General features: G+C 38.9%; 1 protein-coding gene across 2 annotated transcripts; it reads right to left on the bottom strand.

The window, feature by feature from the left end:
• Positions 1 to 2,591: 2,591 nt before the first annotated feature.
• On the bottom strand, positions 2,592 to 20,785 carry LOC102224324 (pleckstrin homology-like domain family B member 2). Of its 2 annotated transcripts, none has more exons than XM_023342446.1 (17): positions 20,641 to 20,785; positions 16,084 to 16,196; positions 14,311 to 15,278; positions 13,905 to 14,228; positions 11,931 to 12,056; positions 11,016 to 11,153; positions 10,182 to 10,328; positions 9,099 to 9,209; positions 8,929 to 9,018; positions 8,707 to 8,844; positions 8,252 to 8,351; positions 7,354 to 7,552; positions 6,568 to 6,658; positions 6,341 to 6,487; positions 6,049 to 6,268; positions 5,884 to 5,969; positions 2,592 to 5,122 (listed from the first exon to the last, which is right to left on the bottom strand). In XM_023342446.1, exons 1-17 carry the CDS (start codon positions 20,760 to 20,762, stop codon positions 4,982 to 4,984), a joined length of 3,261 nt encoding a protein of 1,086 aa, XP_023198214.1. In that variant the 5' UTR covers positions 20,763 to 20,785; the 3' UTR covers positions 2,592 to 4,981. The 2 variants fall into 2 exon arrangements, with proteins under 2 accessions (XP_023198214.1, XP_014325686.1); XM_014470200.2 differs by having other exon boundaries at positions 7,354 to 7,549.
• Between the last annotated feature and the right edge of the window lie 1,053 nt (positions 20,786 to 21,838).

Here is a 21,838-nt window from a genome sequence, read left to right as displayed (position 1 = left end):
GCAAAAGGGTTTGGGAATGTGTGTCAATGCTATTCTTGGAAGAAAATGGATTTGCTGAATAACTCTTCTGCTTTAGATAAGATTTAAATTTCATTACAGCTAGGAAGGAGAATGTAATTATTCAGAAATTTCCAAAAAGGCAAGAGTATGTGGTCTGACCATCCCCAAAGCTGCCCCCACTATAAAGGAATAGATCAGGATTTAAAAAGGAGGTTCTGTTAAAAGCCTATAAACATTAGATAACTCTCTTAGTGTCATTTTGTATGATGGGGCATTTAGTTTGCCACTGATGCCTGATCTTGGAGTAAAGCTAAACTCAGAAAGAGCATGTAAATGTAGCAAGACAGAAAACAAGAGGGATTAACCACTTGTTTGCTCACTAAATATTATTTATCTCCAGTTTTACATTCAATCACTAAAGGAGCATGTTCACAAATACAGTGCATTTAATGTAACACGGACTGTTAGAAGCAGAGATAAATGTACTATATTTCATACACATGCAGTAGTCAGCAATCTCAAAAAAGATATGCAAATTCTACTTTGTACATTTCTAAACCATCCTTGTGCGTGCATGAGATAGTTTACATAAACGCTGATGGTTATTTACAATGTAAATAGTGCTGGAGAGGAGAGAGATGGGAAGTAAGCTTCCAACATGTTTTTTTTTTTTTTTTAATCATCATGTAAAACATTCTGGTTAAGGTAACTGTCTAATGAAACAAACTAGTATAAGAATATTGAAACATTATAAAAGTTTGACTGAATATATGTTTTAATTGTTTGTCAACCGCTTTACTATTACAACAAACAACTTCTTGGAAATCCTTTAGTTGTTTCATTCTCACGACATGATTCACAGAGGAAAGTCACAGGTGGCGTAACGTCTCCTTCCACGGTTTTCTGTGAAAATATTCACTCACTTCCTTATGAATAACAATCTAACATTGAAACATTAAGCTTAAATGATAATAAAATGATGTCAGCAGAAACCACTGTAAGGTTTAAGAAATCAGAGTTGCATTTACACCATAGAAATGTGCCTCGGTCTTGTTTCCTCCTATTTCCACTGTTAGTTTCAGCCTCAACCCATCTAATCTGGATTTGTAAAAAGTGAAACTAGTTATGAAACTAGTTATCTCCTTCAGGTAAAATATGAACCTTTTGACATAATCTCACCCCCTGAACTATCCTTTAAAATCCGGGACCTGAACCTAGTCATGGGGCAATATTAGAAAACTTTTGATGTTAAAAAAAAAAAAAAAGGTTAAATGTTTCCTATATTTACAAAAAGACCTCTGTTTGCTTCATAAAGCCAAAGGCTGCGAGCTGAGAATAGAAGAACATCGGTCTGAGAAGAACACGAGGAGTTCTCCACATCAGGCACTGATACAGCCTGTATCTCCCTGAGACAAACAACAGCTCTACCTGCAGGTTCTGCCGCAACACGCTCTGCAGCTTCTAGGTAACACCTGTGTTTCAGGATTACAGGGTTTTTAAAAAACAAACCGATTGCTGATGTGCGGTGATTCATGTGTTTGGCACAGGAATTCGGACTGGTAATAAGGACTTACTGTATGGAACATTGTTGTGAATTACGTATATCATGACTTTTATCTAAAAAGACTGTTGGTGTGAGTATGACTCCTGCAGGAAAACAGACATTCAGTGAATGCTGCCTTTTGTCAGGATTAGTTCACATGATTCTGCCATAATGTGGCCTTCATGCCTGTAGGTTATAATGTGACATCCTTCCATGCAGCATAAGCACAGATCCTGAAAACTTTTATGCTTCACTCACTATATTTCCAGGAGTGAGTTTGAATACCACATTCCTGCTATCTTTAAAGGCCAACCCCTTTGCCCTAAATATGCTACACAAATTAAAGCACTGAAAAATGCTCTGGGGGCATACAGGTTTTCTATGGTCTGGATGAGTTTGTGTCTGTTTCTGCCTCTGGAGGGACTTAATTTAGCATGCTTCAGTCTGTGTTTCCATGCCAACCCCACTAGGTCAACCAATTGAAAGGCCACAAATTATGGAGGGAGGAGTTCAAAACATGAGTACCTTAATGAGCACACGCACTTTGTCTACTTACAGTGATGACATGAAAAGAATAGTTATATTAACTTTTTAATTGTCTTTTAACTTTGTTTTAACATTTAGTATTTTACAGAATACCTTAATTTAAAAGATATTGGTTTATTGCTGCAGAACAAACATAATATCTATATCAATTTGTTTTTATTTTTTTACTAATATATTATTATCACTATGTATATTACTTAAGTCATTTCTTAAGTAATTTATTTTATATTTTGTAAATGTTATATATTTATTTTCAATATAGTTTGAGCTGTGTATTATAGTAAAATGAATGATAGTGAGATAAAGTCTCTAAAGAAGAACTCAATACATGTAATAATGCACAACAGAACTATTGATTCTTGTTTTTCCACATTGCTATAGTATAAATATTTACAAAAATAGGTGACTAAATTGATACATACTTCAGTTTAGTGAAAAAAAAATTACTCTGGCTATTTGCTAAAATGTATTGTTGCCAAAAGCATAATAAAGACATCAAATCTTTGTGGTCAGAAGTATTTATTCATGACACAAGTTGAGTATAAAAACCTGAATTATTGGATTAGCTACAATTGCAATGTGTTTATATACACAACACAAAAAAGAAATAATAATAAAATGAATGCTGTAGTTTGTTCTTATCAAGGCTTGGATAAGAATGAGATGTTAAAGTGACAGATAATGAAGGGAACAACACATCTGTAACACTATCAGCTCTCTGATCTGCCCTCTGCAGGAGTTAATTAACACTTAATCAGCACAGGATAAACAGCGAACCCTGCAGGTTGTTAACCATCAGCTGGTCAAACACTTCTCACTATGGCAATCCGTTTATGAATACACAAAAATGCAAAAATACCCCCACCCCCCAAAAAAATACACAAAAGCTATTCTTAAGCATGGTGTACATGTGCTCATAACTGCTTATATAGCATAAAGAAATACTGATGATAAAGTATATGTTCTTTAATATAAATGACTCTGGGCTTTCAAGGCAGAGCATTACGTCATTCTAGTGCAATCACTCTGCGCTGAGGACCTCTGCTGGTGAAACAGTGAAATGCATTAGTGTTAATAACACATGGGTGACGCAGGAACATCCAGCATCACTTGCTGCACAACATGGCCTCGTCATGCGAGGCCTGCAGCCTCCACTGCAGACAGGGGGAGCTAGCTGAACAGCATAAACCAAAGCGCTACTGTGACTGTAGCAGTTTCATGGCTTCATGTTTAGTCAGCATTTGTAAATAATTCGTAATCATCTTTTTTTTTTCATTATTCCAATTTCTGCGAAGGAAAAAAACAATGCTCCTTTGGTAATGAAAGAGGTGCAAAAGAAAAAAAAAAACAGTGGACATTCAATCCTGTCATAAGGTAAGCAGACAAGGTCAGCTTATGTTGGTCGTCTGAAAGCAGCAGTTGAAACAAGTTAAAAAAAAACTCTGATTCATAATCTTGAGCTAAACAGAAGGTGCGTTTTGTGACCCCTCAGAGAGAGTGGACGGGCAGATAAGATGCCCAGGATAAGTCTGGCTGTGATGTAGAAACACTGAAAAGTACCATCAGAAGTAGAAAAGTGCTGTGTTGTGCAAAAGTCTTTGGTGACTCCTCCCTTCTTTATACGCAATACCTTTAAAAAGGATTCATACCTTGGACTTTTTCATATTTTGTCACATTACAAACACAAATTTCTAGTCATGTTGTGAGAATTCACAAACACAACATAGAACGTAACCGTGAAGTGGAAGAAAAATGGAACATGCTTTTTAAGTTGTCTCACAATAAACAATCTGAAAAGTGTGGTGTGTATTTATGTTCAGCCTCCTGTAAGTTTTTTTACATTCAAAACTGGCATGGAGGATTATTTTCTTCCCTGTTTATTTATTTAAAAAAATAGTTCATTTTTTTGTTTCTTTGTTTTCTTACTAAACCACAAAAAGACTTTCAAAGCCATAAAATTTAGGTGAAAAATCCTACATTTTTTTCACCTAAAATAAATTGGGGGAATTTCTTTTAGGTGCCTTGTGTTTAAGGCACAACAGAAAACTTCTCAGAAAAAATGGCTTTAATTCAAATCAGATCTTTTGCAGCCTGTTGGAAGCACTGTTCAACTTTTTTTTTAATGTGAATTAAAAGACATGAAAGTCAAAACACATTAACAAAAAATAAATGGAAAGTAATATACTTTAACAAGCTACCAGCTGGGAACCTTTTCATATAACAGGTGAGGTACTATGTTGTTGCACGTTTACTGTTTGTTGAAAACACGACTTTTGGGCACTATTTATTTGCTGAAAATGTATTTTCAACATAATGTACAACATAAAGCTTTAAAGGAATTTTCAGAAAGGATGGAAAACTAAAATATGTTGAGGATTATCCTTGAAAGTGATGTGAAAAGAGGGACAGTTTTCAACTTTTACACAATCACATTGAATGCAAAAACCTGTATTTATTAAAATCAACCAATGTTGATAAAATACCGTTCTTAATAGGAAACTAATTTGTTCTGGGGCCAACACATCAGAGCACATGGTAGGCTCCATCATTTAGAAGCTTCCCTGATTAAAAAAACAAGAAAATTACCTGCTGTGAGATTAAGAGATACTTCAGCTTCTCACAAAACATAAACAACTGGATTCAAACAGCCCACATAGCTTACTTCTGACACCAAACACTTTTTGTCTTTTATACACAGCTGCACAATAAAGCCTGCACATGCGAGCAGATTTCCTTTCTGCTCATTTGTAAATTTCTCCGATCATAAACACAGAAACTGTTTAGGTAAAATCCCTCTCTGATCCACACGTGTTTGCCGTTACCCTGACGTGTGCAGAGGACTGAAACGTGCTTAACTCGATGGCAAAGAAAACAAACGTGAAAGCGGGTGTGCTACACCATGAAGTGCATGTGTCCTTCGGCGCCCGTCACGATAACGTCCATCCAGATACGCATGGCCTCAGGAGACGGAGCCACCATGTAGTACACACGATCATGGGTCTTCACACTGAAAGTCAGAGAAGGATTGGGGCTCTGGTGTGCGGTGGTGGGTGGGGTTTCGGGAATATGTGGAGGGAGGAGGAGAGAGGGATAGGAGTGAGAAAAGAAGAGGACAAACAGATGTGAGACAGTTCAAGGAAATGGGATCTGACGGGAAGTACTGAGGGCCAAAAGTGTCGCTTTCCAACAAATAAATCAGTTACTGGAAATGTAAAAAAGGAAATAGAGACGTTAAATAAATATATTTCTCATCCATAGTCAATTAATTAATTAGTTAGTCAAATGCATATATAAATCATTAATTAAAACACAAAATTGTCTGAGGGAGACCCATTCGTTTCTGCAATACGATGGTTTTATTTTCAATTTTAATAATTTAAAAATTTTTCAAAAGAGAATTATAAACATTGGACCTAAATATGGTGGGTCAGTAAAAAAGGGAAGCAAAAACAGTAATAGTCAAGGTGATTGGTCAGAGTTTGACCAATCAGATGCAAAGATCTACTTTATAAGCCACACTGATTATTTAAATAATTTCATGAGCAACTGTGGCACATAGCAATACAATAATTATATATAATCTTTACCTATGCTCAACTCAAATATTTAATTATGCATCTAATCAACTTTTGACACATTTACATTGATATAGATTCAGTTTTATCTATCTATTTTTTTAGTTAGCTTAGTTTAACATTTTAAACATGCAGAAAATGTTCTTTAACAAATCTATTTATTTGCTGGTTTTTGGCCCTCACTATGGATGAAGACACATGTACATTTTGCTCACGTACTTTGTGTGCATTCTTTAAGTGATCATAGTACACCTCCTCAATGGCCTGGAAGTAAATGACTCCCTTCATCTTGTTCTCATGTTTATCTGCAGCAGAGCACATAAACAGAAGCGTGATGAAAGCTTTGGGTCTTCAGAGTTTCACCGTAGAGATAGAGGTCCCTACCTGCATAATATGTGAGCGTCCTCCGATTCTGGTCGAAGACAAACCAGCGTTTCTTCCACGTCTTGATCTTCCCGCCCATTTTGACCAGGAATCCTCGGCAGGTTTTGTCGGTGATGGCCAAGTGGAAGCAGGCGTCTGGGTTGTGTCCGGCTGCTTCGATGTGGCCGTGAAGGTCAAAGTCATCTTTTCTCACGGGGAGGTAGCGAGTCAGCAGCCGAGACTGCAGAGAAATTTTCTTAAAATATTAATCAGACCCCTTTTGTAATGTATTTACGTCAAGAACGTGAATCACCTGCGATCTCTGTTTTTCCCTGAGCTTCACTTCTCTTTCCACAAGTTTCTGTCTCCTGCTCGTTTCTTCCTGCAGACGTTTCTCCAGCTCCTCTCTCCTTCTTCTCTCCTCCTCCAGGGCCTGCCTACGCATCGCCATCTCCCGCTCCTGCACAACGCGGCTGGAAAATAAATCGCATGCTTTTTCGCCTACAGACACCGAGTTTTGGTCCGGATCTGGCCGTTTACCCTGTGCTCAAGGAGTATCAGCTTCTCAGCCTGGGCCTCTCGGAGTAAACGCTCCATTTCCTCAATCTTTGCCATATTGGAAGTGCTGGCACTAGGAGAAGAAGCGCGCAGCACAACACAAAAGAAACAGAATTTCTCACAAAAATAAGATTTTTCCATTGCCAAAATAGATTTTTCCATTGATTTCCATTGATCATTGGGTAGGCTATCATAAATATTTATTTCATTATTGCTTACTCAATTTATTTGTGTTATTTTCTTTTAAATCTAAATTAAACAATGTTTTCCTAATATTCCTTTTATGTTGTCTTATTATCCATTGAGAGATCCATCTCATATCCAATCGAAATGAATAATTTTGTGCTTAACTGTAGCTTTAATGATCTTTGGTTAAGGAAAGAATGTCACTAAAGCGACTGAATTCAGGAACACAGGACTTTGCACGCTGGGTGATTCAGAAAACAAAGCTACTGAATTTCAAAACCACCACATAAATAGCCATCTTTCTCGAGTTTCTTATTCTCTCTCTGTGCTTTATTATTTCTTTTATGCTCCTTCATAGAGTTCAAATCCTCTCTAATTACCCTATAGCTTTTATCCTGCAAGAGAATTTCTCCTTCTTCTTACAAACGCTGCAATAAAACCCGCGCAGAGCCTCACTTGGAGAACTTCACACTCTCTTTAAAAACATCTTTTTGATGAATTACAATGACTCTCCTATTGGTTCTTTAGTTAAAATTAACGTAAAAGAGCTTCCATCTTCTATCGCAGCGGCTCCGCTCTAACCTGGAGATGTTGTCTGGTGAACACGCAGAGAAGCTGGTCTCCAGGCTGTCCGAACTGTCCACACTGACGGTGTCCGATGCCTGGCTGTTGTCCGGGTACGAGAAGGAGTCCAGGAACACGTTGGGCTCAGAGACCATCCTGCTGCAAAAATCACTCTGCCTCTGTCTGTCGTCGTTCATGTGAGCATGGCTGTTTCCTGCTGAAAGAACAACATGGCAATGAAGCCCTGGCGGCAAATGGTAACTACAGCTAAAACACTTAAATAAGGAGTAATGTCTTCCTAAATTACAGGAACTTCAAAAAATATGTATGCCTCTTTTTATGTTGTTTTTATGTCATACATAGAGAAAGTGGTCCTTTTATTTAATTTTTTTTACAAATCTGAAAACCTGTGCATCTGCAGTCACCGACAACATTTCATCCAGGACTAGCCTGCATTTAGCTCCAGCCACTTTCCCATCATTTCTGACGTACTTGCCTATTCCTGTGGGAAAACGGCAGTCCCAAAGCATGACGCTGCCACTGCCATGTATGTCATCCTTGTCTTCATGGGTATGCAGGTGTGCCATACTTTCTTTTCTATTTTTGAATGATAACGTGAACAGTGCTCGATGATCAAAGCTTGAGATGTTGCTGACCTAATCAGAATCCTGTTTCTAAACACCTTTGTAATTCCTTCATCATTTTCTATTCACAAAAAAATGATGCACCACATTTTATTGTGTAAAAAAATCAAATAAAAAAATTGTAAGGTTTGTAGTTGTAACATACTAAAAAGCAGACTATTTCAAGGAGAATGTGGATCCAGTCACACGTAGACGTTCGGAGCAATATAATTGACTGTAACTATTGCTAGGATTTATTTGGAACAAGATGCATTTGTGTCACTCTGACTCACCCTTGGGCAGCCGACGGGCGTTCACGTCCCGGGGGGAGAAGCTGAAGCCTTGTGGAATGACACTGCCACAGCTGGAGCTTTGGGATAAAGGCAGATGTGCCTGAGGAACAATATGAAAGCACACAACATGTTTAGGACCACACATTAGAGCCCAACTCCTGGAAGTTCTCCTAATCTCAATGGATGTCGCAAGCAAGAGTGAAAGTGAGAATTCCTGCTTTGGGTGGATCCGTCTCGAGGGAGTTGTCTGGGTAAAAACGATAAGGCTGTAAAACCCCCTCCTCTAAAGCCTGGAATCTGAATAATCAATGTCATTTGCATTTTATTCTTCACTCAAGTATACTGCAGTCAACTTCAACTTTGAAGAATATCACCTTTTAACATCACTACCCACTCTATTTAACTTTTTACACCTTTATGTTTTCTTTTGGATTGGTTCAGATAGCAAATCAGACCTTGGGAGGAAGCGTGCGTCCCAAAGATCTGCCATAGGAGCCGAGGAGCTGCTGGCCTCTCTTATGAGGAATGCTTTCGATAGGATGGGAAGAACTTTCTTTGCTACTTCTTCTCCTCTCCTTCAGGGAGTTCAAGTGCTGCAGCGATCACACAAATCAGAGCAATCGCAAAACAGGAAATTATCCAGAAAGTGCTGCAGCGTTACTGTAACCGACTCCTACCTCTTTGATGGTAACAGGGTTGTTGGTCAAAGTTTGGCCCTCAGACAACTCTGCGTACTTTCCTTCCAACGACAGCAGCTTGTCTCTCTCCTGCAGATGCCACATAGTATGGACTTCATTGACATGAAACATTTATGACATCCGCATGCAGAGATTGTTTTTTTCTTTACCTTTTGAAGCATGACAAGCAAGTTGCTTTTCTCTCTCTGGAAGTTTTCTTTCTCTTGCTGAGCCTGTAAAGTGATCTGAGAGGATTGTTTCTTCAGAGTCATGATTCTTTCCTGTGGGGGGGAAAGGGAGGAATGAACAAGGTGGCTGACTTTATCACAGTGCAGGGGGTGGGGGAAATTAAACAGTTAAATTAGCAGTGAGGCTGAGAGCTGTAGAGTAGGTTGACGAATCAGCAGCAGAGTCAGAGCAGATGGTGCCTTGTAAATGCATTGCCGTAGAAAAATATTTTTGTCGCACCTTTACTGCACTTTAGCCCATTATGAACACAAAACCTCAATAATTTATCAGGATTTTACGCAACAGACCACTACAAAAGACTGCATAATTGTGAAGTGAAAAGTCCAGTCTATCCAATGTGACTGTTATTCTGCAAAGAATAATGGACAAAAAGAAAAATCTCTAGATGTGCAAATGTGGGAGAGGCATGAACCAAAATCCATTTCACCATATGTGGTTCTACAAAGTATTGACTCAGGAGGGCTCAATACAAAATCCTTGCACACATTGCTCATTTTCATTTCGAACCTTAACTTTGATTTTTTTAATATCTTTTTTTTTATATACGCATTTGCTGTAATATTATTTGGCCTTTGGGAGATGAATAAACCTGATCCTTAACCGTTTACCTATTTCAACTTCAATAAAATATACTTACGTATGTACAAAATTTTTTGTTTGGTCACACAAAAATGCAAAAAGGTTCAAGCTAAGACATAACTTTTACAAATCTACATTGTACAGCAACTGAGCTCATAACTTTACAGCTTCCATGCTAAACCTGCAGAAAGGCTAATAACAAACACAGAAAGGCAATTATAAGCTAAAGAAAAACACAACAATATTTGCATTGTACTATTTTCATTGTAAGTCATCATCAGAAATTGCTCGTGACTTTGAGGAGGTTAGCCATTTTGAACAAAAACTAGCTTTCATTCCTGACTTCACATCAACAGCTCTTTAAAACAGGAACCTGTAGAGAAGCGAAAGTGTCAACGTGAAAAACTCAACAAGTTTGCTTCTACCTTGCGCGTGACGCTAAGACGCTGATATTCGGCAATGTCCCGCAGCAACTCTTGGCTTTGACTCTCGTCTTCCTCTTCCTGCTTGATCTCTCTCTCCAGCTTTTGAAATTCCGAATCCTCCGAGGTTTTTGTCTGCTCCTCGCTTTCCTGGGGCGACATCAGAGACGTATGCAGATGTAGATTATATCGCACAGTTCAGTCATACTAAACTGATGAGAATGAAATTATTAGAAACAACATGATCCAGGATTAGTCAGAACAAGGTCAGGAAGGAGAGTAATAACTCTAAAACAGACGCATTGGGGAAAGAATGGAAGGGCAGGAGATGAATGTGAAAAATGAGAACTGTGGTGTTTGGGTTTTGTGTTAGTTCAGGTGCTTAAGAGGCATTTCAGCCAACCTTTGTCTCTTGGTCTGTTTAAACTGGACTATTTTTATGGCCTCATTTGGAAAAGCTTATGCTTCCTTATTTGGACAGTTGGTACGAGCTTGTAGAAGGTTTCTCAGCTGCTGTGATAGTTGTGCTAACCCCTCCTTTGGTTTAGGGCTTTCATCATTTACTCTGGAAAGTTCAGTTAGTTTAGTTTCAAAGGAAATGTAACGGAACCTTTTTTTAGGATGCTGTGGTTTAACTGGACCAATTCCTGATGGTCTGTCAATGCTGTGGCTTTGTGTTCACAACAAAATGTCCTCATGCTTGCTTTCTATTTCCAAACTATTACTAGTGTGCAATGAATTTATAATAAAACAACCATAAATATTCTTATCTGTCCACCAAAAATCTAACCTTGCAGCCAAATACATTTATTTAAAACACTTTTTGTGCATGTACACCTGAGATTTTTCAGGCTTGCTTGTCCTCTCGATACTTTGCATTTTTTCTTTGAGTTCATCCAACAGCTCCTTTTCCCTCTGCAGCTGGGTCATCTCAGACTCCTGTTCTCCATCCAGCAGGGCGCACTCCACCTCCATCTGCAGAAAGGTCAGACATAGGTAGGAATCCTTGATATGAATTTATTTTTTAGTCACCTTGGTAACTGGACATGACTTTATTCATCATATGGGTTATTAGTAAAAACAAGCTGACAGCATTTTGGAAAATATGCTTTCCGACTCTCAGTTTTGAGTAGGTAGTTTTGATTACTTGTACATTTTTTGTAATATAGATTCATATAACATTGCTATAAATGTTTACCAAATGAAACATATGCATAGGAAAATATGATCCCCAGACTCATAGTTGGTGTCAGACTGGCTGGTCTGAGTATTTCAGACACTGCTGATCTGCTGGGATTTCCACCCACAACCGTTTCTTCATTTTGGATGAAAATGCCTTGTTGATGTCAAAGATTGGAGGTGAATGGACTGAAATGATGGAAAGGCAACAGTAGCTGAAATAACCCATCATCATAACCAGTTATGCAGAATATCTTCTCTGAATGCACAAAACATCAAACATTAAACCAGATGGACTACAGCACCTGGTGATTTTTTGCATTGTACATAACCCACTGTTTTTCAAAATATGTAAGTTGTCAGAAGAGTTGCAGTCGCTAATTTAAAAAAACAACTAAAAAAGATCTTGATAAAAACCTCTTCTGAGTAGGTAGATGCAGAGTAAAATAGGAAAATCCAAGGGAATCAGCTCTTCTTTATCGTCAATCTTTCTTTGAAATGTTAAGAAAAGAGTAATTGAGATGTTGGTTCCGTGCTTGTGCTATCTGGCACAGAATAGCTATCTGGCTGTACCTCACGCAAAGACTCCTCCATCTGGTTGTCCAGGTCTTTGATCTTCTGCTCCAGCTCTTCGATGTTGTTCAGAACCTGGATTCTCTCTTCCTCTACTTCCTGTTTCAGCTGCATGCTCTCCAAAGCCTGTAACGACACCGAGAATGGAAATAAATCACCGGCTTCAAATGTAGCAAATGTAAACGCACAACTAAGCTGTTCAAAATGTCATCACAATAAAAAAAAAAGTTTTAAACAAGATAACAGACAGTTTTCTGTGTTTATGCTTTTGCAATCATTTGGGTCTTATTCTGTTGCACAACAGCAGCTGCTGTCTAACTCATCCAAAAATGGATCACTGGGAACAAGGGCAGGATTCTTTTCCACTTTGTGCAATGGAAATCGGTATTAGAGCCGGGCAATGCAAGGCATGCCAAGGCACTCCCACATCTTGCACCATCAAGCAACATCTCTTAAATATTCAGTCACACATTTAAATTTAAGATCAGAATTAAATTATTCTTGCTTATAGGAGCCAGGTGGGTTATTTTCTCGTCTGACACCCTATATGTTTAGCAAGTCTTCCTGATTTATAGTTTCATCAGATGTGTTGTAAGCAGCATAACACTCCTCTGAGGAATGTTAGCAATGGAGATTGGTTATTTGGAGACTATAAAACACTGTCACAACTCAAACAAATCATAAAAATCTAGACTGAAGTCAGATTCAGTATTTTATGAGAGCTATATCTAAACAAAATATGCACCTTTAAGATAAAAAAGGACTACCTGCGTTACGTACATTTCAATTTCTCATCTCTATCACTTTGATAGATGTTATAAACATCTGGAAAAGTGCATGTCTTTGCTGTGCATGCAGTCTTGCATTCTCCTCGTGCACATCCGTGCACACCCCAACATACACACACAAACACATGCACACAATAATTCACTGCGGGATCAAGTCATTTCCTGCCCCCCTCCCCTCTCCCTCCCACTCCTCCAGCAGTTTGAATGGTTCACCGCTGAAACAAAACTTGAACTTCTTCATTAAAACCAGACACTCTTGGGTTACGGCTCCAGAGTGGAAAAACTGAAGAAAAAAAAAAAAAAAAGAATGGAAAAAGGTGGCCTCTATGGTAGCAAAAAATCCCTCTCATAATTTGGTATATGGGTAGCTTATTTTTATTTGTGGATTAAACATGTTTATTTATTTTTGATAAAGAGCGGTGAGGCTTTCCAGTTTTAACGTCTCCAAAAAAGGTGGTGGAATAAAAATGAGGTCAGATTGTAGTCACTTGAAAGCCTGAGGAGTCTGATTTCCATGTTTATATGTCTGTCCAACTTACATAAACAGGAACTGTACAAATTACAAAGTGTATCGTCTTAGAGTACTTTAAAAAGACTTTAGTGAATGAAATTATGCATAGAAATAATGTGGAAAATACCACAAAGCAGAGCTCTGAGGGCTACCCACAATTCCAGCTTTCCAGTTTCGATCAACAAAATTTGTATGTGTTTAAAATAATGTAATATTAGTGTGTGTTTTTTCATAGTTCATAGTTTCTTGGAAACCTTGTTTTCTGTTCTTTGGTAGAAATGTGGATAGGGAATACTGTTTTACTTTAAACTGAGAAAAACTGAGATATGGCAAAAAGGTAAACAGACACAGATAAACAGAATGTCAGCACTCAGATTAACCGCATTCCACAGAAGGGGGAGAGCCTCATTAGTTTTTGTTTTTTTTCCACAAGGTTTTACTGCAGTGAAGGTTTCTCTAATCCTTCTGGAACAGGAAATGGCAAGTTGCAGTAACAGACCTTCCTCTAAATACCAGTGAAGTGACTCCAGAACAAATGACAACATTTTGACTGTCATCAATGGACTTTTGATCATGCTGTAGGAAGACTGAATCTACATGCAGAACTGGCGGTTTATTTAATGCCACTGTTGACTGTTCCCAGCTACTCTATCTTTATTCTGTGATGCTGCTTACTTTGGTTCTGTGGTGTGTAGAAGGAGAAGGGGCGCTGCTGTTCAGACTTATAGCAGGTGAGTGAGACCTGTAGTTTCCCTGCTGACGCTGGATGGCCTGCTGCTCCTCAGAAAGCTGAAGATCTCTGGCTTTGGCCCCAAAACAAGTGTCTGGAGCAGTGCTGCTAGGGGAGTCAGAAAACACAGACTCATCGTCCGACACCTGCAGCTTCTCCAGCTCCTTATTGATCTTTTGCAGATCAGAAACAGCTGAGCCCGTCGGCTCTCTCACCACCTGTCCCAATTCAGTGCACAGGCTTAAGATGGTTTCTAGACGCTGGCATTCCTGCACACAGGAGGTTTGGTGTATTTGTAGTCAATCAATTGTTACAGTCAACCTAAGAAAAAGTAAGAAAAGAACAACTCACCAATTTCTGCACTTTCTGCTCCCTGAGTCGCTCATCTCTTTGATGCTGGTGATAGTCTCTCAACTCTTCTTTGCCATTCAGAGAACTGATGCTGCCCACCCTCTGTCCTGGACTTAGCCCGCTTTTCCCAAATGACAACCTCCTTTCTCCTAAGCCCAGATCTAATCCCGTTCCGTCAATCTCTATACCTAGGGAGCTAAGTGAAGCAAGGCTGGACCTCCTGGATGTGCTGGGCATGCTTGCAGGCACTGTCACATCTGGGGGCTGCTCTAGGGAGGAAAGACTGCGCCGCTGTCCTGCTGAGACCACCACCCTGTGGGAACCCACTGAGTGACGAGAGGGCAGCGACAAAACAGGGGGGTCTGCCGCATTGTGAAGTCGCGGCAAAGAACGGCTATGCATCCCCAGGTTGTTGAGGGAACCAGTGGAGTATTTCCTCTGCCTTGACTCTCCAACGGCTTTGCTTTGAGAGCTGAGTCTACGGCTCATCCGAGGACTGGATGGCATACTGGCCGCCCCGCTCTTGACCCTGGGAGAACGAGGCACTGGCTCCCCATATGAGGACAGCAGAGAATTTCCATCAGATGCAGTAGAAAGCAGCAGACTGTCCTGTGACTGGTGGCGAGAGTAGGAATGACGAAACAAACCATTGGTGCTAATCTGGCGTTCACCCTGACGTGGCGATGGAGGCACACTGTTGCTGCTAATGTAGGAAAAGTTTCTGGAGGCGGATGGAGGTCGTTCTGTGTTGCTGAGGATGGACAATGGCCTACTGGGCTGGCCAGCAACAGATGAAGGTACGCTAAGGTACTTGCGACTGCATTCAGCTGCCCTCAAGCTGGCCTCCAGAGCACTCTTTCTGCGCTGCAGAGTCTCCATCAGTTCCTGAAGCTCAGCTTTAGATCGAGAGCCCCTCAGCAGTGTCCCCCCTACAGAGCTGCCACTGCTGTGCTCAATCTTCAAACAGTCTGAAGGAAACAGAGGTTCAACAAAGCATGAAATGCTGCCCCTTTTTGCACTCAACATAAACAGTCTCTAGTTTATATAATCAGCCATATTAGACTAAATGTCTTCGACCTACAAAGCAGAAGCTGAGCTACATGATCTGCTATCATGTGTGCTTGGTAAGAAGAGGGGAAAACCACTGAAGAATGTACGCTGCAGTTCTGAGGCCAATACAAACACTGGCTCAGTCATTGGTCTGGTCTCTTCTAAAAATGGAAGAATGCTCGTGAACCAAGACAGGGCAGAATACATCATAGTCTCGACTGCAAATAATATCCAGAGGAGAGTCAAATACCAAGCCAAGCAAAGTGATGATAGTGTCTGAGTCAGCATGGCAAGATGCTGAACATACACTTTAAGTTATTACTAGCTCATTTGATCTTACCGAAATTCTTAGCCTCTCCTCAAACATGGGTTTCAGAAATTAGTTTTAGGTTTTAATGCTAATGACAGAAGAGATCTGCTGCCCCATATAATGTATTGACCTCTTAAAAAAAACATACTATGCATCATACTCAAATACTGCATATAGAGCATGAGAGTGCTCATCAGCTTAAACCCATCTAAAGGTCTCATTCCTGAGCAACAATGAACTTTTTCTGGAATAGTACTAACAACCTGTTGAGAAATTCCAACTTACAAGCCATATCTTTGCAATGGTGTCATTTTGCTAGATGTCCACTATTCAATTTTATTTTTAGATAGAGATTCACTGTTTACCGCAGATCAATGACTGATTACAAATATGATTTCTTTCATTTGTCTTACCAGAAGCGTAGCCCAATGTGGTGACGGCGCTCCTTTGAGGAAGCATACTGTTCATCCCAATGATCTGCCCCTTCAGATGAATCAGAGCGAAGTTATGATGATTCAGATGAGACCTGTGAATGGAAATGCAGAAAAGTTTCAATACAGGGTGAAAAAAACAACAGACAGGAATGGATATTATTGTACCATCGAGTCAAAGCTGTTAGGATATAAAACAAGATTTTGTTGGCAAAGTGTTAATCAGTTTGACACCTTTGTTTCAGACATGCACTCATCGTCACCTTAAAAATCACAGCAATTTGGGAATTTTAATTATGCATTTCTTCTTTTTCCAGAGTGGAATAAATATACACTTAATAAAAACACTGGATGGAATAGCTAAAAGATGTTAATGTTTGTGGAAAGAGATCTGAACTCAACCTAATAGACATTTTATGGCTTGTAAAAACGTAAAAACCAAACATTTGAAATGAGCTCTGACCCAGAGCATAGCCAAACACTCAGCCAGAATTGTGGCAGACGATTGGTGATAGTCATTAAACATATTTTTTTTCTCTATAACTTGAAAAAGAACATTCATAAAAATATTTGTGAGCTGTACGTATATACATCTATAGTGTTTGGTTGTTAGGTATGTTTCAGATGATTAAACAGTTATAAATCAATTTCTAAGGCTTTGGGATGTTATTGAACCATTAATCCACAGAGCAGTAAAGAAACTTTACAAGAAACTGCAGTAGTTTACTTCAAGAGTTCATCAACATTTAAATCACTTCCAGCTAACTTCAGCCTTTTGCTAACCAATAACAGGTTGGGCAGAAATTGCACCCAAGACTAAAATATCTGTTTACCAAAAAGAACGCAAAAGCTCATCTCACATTTCTCTTGATGACCTCCAACACCGTTGGGGAAATAAACATATAGGTTGATGAGATAAATGTTAATGGTTTTGAAAGTTAAGATAGCATTTCAGAAAATGAATGTCATACGGAAAGGTAGATATGGCCTGATGACCCGAACCAAGAATTTTGTTTTCTGAAACTCCTAAAGGAGAATGTCTGGGCATCAGTCAAAGTAAAGATTTTGGATCCAAGAGAGGCTGTATACACGGCATTCATGCTCAAAAGCCCTCCATTTCACAGAGAAAAGTGGTGCGAAATTCCATCGCAGTGAAAAATTCTCATTACTAGTTACCACAAATGCTTGGTGGCAGTCGAGGCATTCCAACACTAATCTGCACCCTTGACATGCATGCATGTTGCTAATGATGCTACATGCATGCTGATGTTGCATCAACATACAGTACAGACCAAAAGTTTGGACACACCTTCTCATTGAATTCAATGAGAAAGTGTGTCCAAACTTTTGGTCTGTATTGAGTACAGATCAAAATTTTGGACACACAGTTGTGTCCAAACTTTTGGTCTGTACTGTATATTTCAGTCCACATGAGAGACATTTACTAAACACCACTTTACCATAATATTGGTTAAGTTAAAAACCATATGAAGCTCTTAAAAACCTTAGAGTGCTATAAAATACATTAACCCACTCAAAAACTGAGATTAATCATTTTCTAATTATTTATTGACTTGTTACAGCACTATTTCTGCAATACTGATCAACAGTTTTGTTTTATCAATGGAGGGAATGTACGAAATAAGCTCCCCTCCATCAATTTGCCTTTGAAAATACAAGAAAAACAGTGCCTGAAGTCCATCTGATATTCCAGATGTGCATATTTTAGAGGAAAAGGGGGAGAAAAGAACTTTCCAAAGGCCTGAGTATTAAAACAGGGCTTATTTTTGGTCTAGCCTGTTTTCCCAATAAAATCTTAAAAAGCAGTTTTAATTGGTCTGCTGACAATTACGCAATTTATTGTCCTGTGGTTCTTTCACTTCACTCCTTACCTTTAGATTTTAATTCGTGACACTAGTGACATAATGGCTTTTGCAGTAAAATTGGCAAAGAATGTTATCTCGGGTATCCTTAAAAAATACAAATTACAACTCTTGGTCATATGTGAGTGAGAAATCCATCACCACATCTTTTCAGGTTTGCATTTTTAGTAAATGACGATGTAATTAGATCCAGACACCCAAGACCGTTATTTTGAATAAATCAGACATGACTTGTTCCTGAATCCACAGACAGCATTCACTCACACACAGCACATAGAAAGACAGAGATGGCTGATCTGAGAGTTTCTGGTCTTGCTGTCTGGAGAGAGCGCCAACAGGAAACAGGGTATCCTCTTACACCGTCAAGCATCCAGTCAGCATGAGTTCATCCTCCAGACCTCCAAGAAAAAGAGAGAGGGGGTGAACTCCCCCCATCCACCCACTTCAAATCACAGGCAGAGGGTGTTTGGTCCGTCACTCACATTTCAGGTCAGCAGGGTGGTGCACATGTAAAGAGTTTGAGAAATGCCCTTTGATAAGAAAGCTTTCATCTAATGTGTGGGAAGAAAAGTATTTTTACATTGCGTAAAGCCCAAACCGCAGTCGATTTGCATTTCTCAATAATTGTTTTACAATTACATTTCCATGCTAAGAAAAGAATAACAGATGGAAAAACTTTGGAAGTTGAAAATGCATAAGCAATTTTCCAGCTAGTGAACGGACCAAACAGAGTCACTACCAGATCGCAGAAACTGCAATAGTGTTGGGTTTAAGGCACTCTGCAGAGATCTTGTGAAGCTGTTTCTTTTAAATAGTCTTAAAAGAAAACTGGTATGCTTTTGCTTGAGACTTGAAAGAGATATTTTTCAAGCAAATATCACTTTTACTTTGTCATGCAGATGCGTTTTCTTTGATTCAGACTTGTAATTTTATCACTTGTCACTTTTGTCACTTTCTTGAAATGAAGCATGTCTCTCTGTTTCCCTTAGACCGCAGTGTCCTAGACATTTACATGAAGGCAGTATAGACAACTGAGATGATTTTGAACAATGTTTGCTGCACAAAATCTTTATTTATATATGCCATGTTCATATATCAAATAAACACACACTGTGTTCCTCCCCTTGTGTCTGTTCTCCACCTCACTCAGAGTACCAAAACAGGAACTTGTGTGTGCATCTGTAAGACACACAGCAAATAAATACACAACTGCAACTTAGTTTCTATCATTTAAAATAAAGAGCTGGTCAACAGAGCTGGATCAATTGTGAATGATGCAACTTTAAACGGAAACACTCTTTTGTTAATGTTCTTATTAAAGAAAGAAGACTCAAAGTTAGCTAGTTTCAATATCAGAGAACCAAAGATGGAGAAGGTAAAAAAAAATTATGAAGATATTAAAAAGAAAATTGTGTTCATTATGTCCTGCTCAGTTTTGTCCTTGACTCACTCTCGCTACTAAAAAGTCAGAGACACTGAGACTTGTACCAAATTACAGGAAGCCTTGACCTATTACAACAAAGTTGTGGAGCATGTTGAATTTAGAAATCTGGCAAACTTTTGTAAATCTCAGAGTTAAAATAAGGTTTGACATTCTTTAAGGCATAAACATGGACACTGTTGTATTTGTGATGCTAGTTGTGCTTACAGCATTAATTTCTCACCTAAGGACAATTAATTTTTGTCTTTAAAATAATAGTAAGATCCTGTGCCTGCTTTCTTACACACATGGCGTGATGTTGTGTCCGTTCCTTACATAAATAATTAATATCGGCTTAATGCAGAAAGGACAGAAAACATGCTGTTCTTCCTGTTACCTGTGGGATGGGTCTCAAAGATAATTGCCAACAATCAGTAATGCCAGATCAATGCTTCACAAAAAAAAAAAAAATCTGAAGCTATCCACAAAATTCTGATGTGTACACATTTACTATACAGTTTCCAGAGATAGAAATGTCACAAAGTAACAAATAGTTGTGTTGTTGAAGCTAAAACTTTCAAAACAAATACCTGATATACAAAAACTAATGCATTTAGTACTATGGGCACAGAACAGTTGAGTGAACAGACAGATTTGTGTCATTGTCATATTTAAGTATTTAACTAAATAAGTATGTAGAAAACGTAATAGAGTTTTTTTATTTGATGTTTCAAATTCATTTGCAATTAAATAAACATATAAATATTCACTTGTGAAATGTTTATAATTTAACTGCATGCGATATAATCTCAATAAATTTCCACAACACTGTTTAGTCGCATGGTTTTATATAGCTATCTTCTTCTTGCGTAAAGTCCAGTGGTCATGAAGGAGAAACCATAAAGATGTTTTAATCATCAAATTGGATCAAAATTCATTCTTGTGACCTTTTGCACATTTCCTTGCAAAAATGCCTGAAACCTAACCCTGTGCCTAATGTATACCATAAACAAATTCAGCTCATTTCTTCTGCAGTGTTTTACATTCCAAACACATTTGGTGGCAGCTGTGAACCTCGCACTAATATAAACAGTGCAGAGCAGAGCAGCCTAACATGAAATATGATACAACTCCGTCACTTTCCAGGACCATCACTGTCCCAATCAAAAAGATTTATCAGAAAGTAATGAATTTATATATAATGAAAGGGGTAAAAAATAAAAAATAAACACTGACCTCTGTTTTCTGCCCCAGTTACATAGTTTAAAACCCTCTGTTGGCCGCTTATAAGTTTTGAAGCTCAGGTCCTCCTTCTGCCTGCCTCTCTGCTCTGAAGCTGCAGAGGAAAGTCTTCCCATGACAAAGGATCAGACAGGAGACCCTTTCCCCTCCCACCTTCAACTCTCTGCTGAGATTTTCCTCTCCAAGAGGGGAGTGAGAGGGGGGACAGCGGGTGTGTTTACTTTCCTGGAGGAGGCACAGCTGCTGCCCCTCTCTGGTTGTGCAGGGAATCACTCATAAACCACAACAAAAATAAGCAGGAAGAAAAGGACTAAGAAGTAGCACTATCAAAATATGTAGAGATTTTTAGGAGGTATCAACATTTAATCTCTCCTACTAAGAGATGTTGTTCCTCTAAACATCTAGTTCTGACCTCTAACCTCGCACTGATCAATATCATGTGACTGTTAGATCATATTCCAGCACAGAGACGCTGAGTGAATTACTGCAAATGTGCACACGTCTTGTGACAGAGTCCATCCGTTGTTTTCAAATTCCCCATATAAACCAAATCTCCTGTCAACAGTTTCTGAGTGATTTTAATCTGCAGACAAGTTAGACTTTGCCAGACTTTTACCACACAGTGGAGTCCTCCCACATTACGTTTAAAGGAGGAAAAGGTGTCTGCATTACTTGATGTTAGACTGTTGTTTCAGCAGTATATACGGAGGCGGGTAGAGGCCCCCATTGCTGTGTTTGAATCAGGGCCAAGCGCGCTCCCCAGACTACAGACGGAGGGTAAAAACACCCAAAAAACACCAGAGGAATATACAACATAAAGCAAACCTGCTCATTTAACCTCTTCTTATCTTCTTTTGGTAACAACAAGCAAGCAGAATGAATGAAAAGTAACTTTTAGAAAAATCCCCTAAAACCTCCCTGAACCATGATGTAAAAAAAAACAAAAAACCCCTCCAATTACATCATAGGGAGGGGGTTGTGGAGCGCAGTCTTGACGAGATGATTACTTCCAGATACAGAGCCGGGGTCTTTGTCATTAAAACACACACACTCTCAACCCTGACCAGCCGTGCTCTCTTTACAGCTTCAGGAGAGCAAAAAATGTACTGGGACACAAAATTTATTGTTAAAACAAAGGTTTAATTGTCGCAGAGCGTTGGAATGTTACACAACTTCCTGTCCAAAAACATTG

The sequence above is a fragment of the Xiphophorus maculatus genome, chromosome 11, assembly GCF_002775205.1.
Source record: "Xiphophorus maculatus strain JP 163 A chromosome 11, X_maculatus-5.0-male, whole genome shotgun sequence".
Classification (NCBI taxonomy): Eukaryota; Metazoa; Chordata; class Actinopteri; order Cyprinodontiformes; family Poeciliidae; genus Xiphophorus; species Xiphophorus maculatus.
The sequence above is the reverse complement of the archived record's forward strand: the minus strand, read 5'-3'. Positions and strand labels throughout refer to the sequence as shown.

Bases quoted from the DNA above. Each gene is read 5' to 3' on its own strand.
- LOC102224324 (XM_023342446.1), bottom strand. From the start codon at position 20,762: ATGGGAAGACTTTCCTCTGCAGCTTCAGAGCAGAGAGGCAGGCAGAAG. The intron at 9,019-9,098 runs GTAAAGAAAAAA...TGGCATCTGCAG, and splicing joins TGCTTGTCATGCTTCAAAAG to GAGAGAGACAAGCTGCTGTC. The intron at 7,553-8,251 runs GTGAGTCAGAGT...TTGTTCTTTCAG, and splicing joins CGCCCGTCGGCTGCCCAAGG to CAGGAAACAGCCATGCTCAC.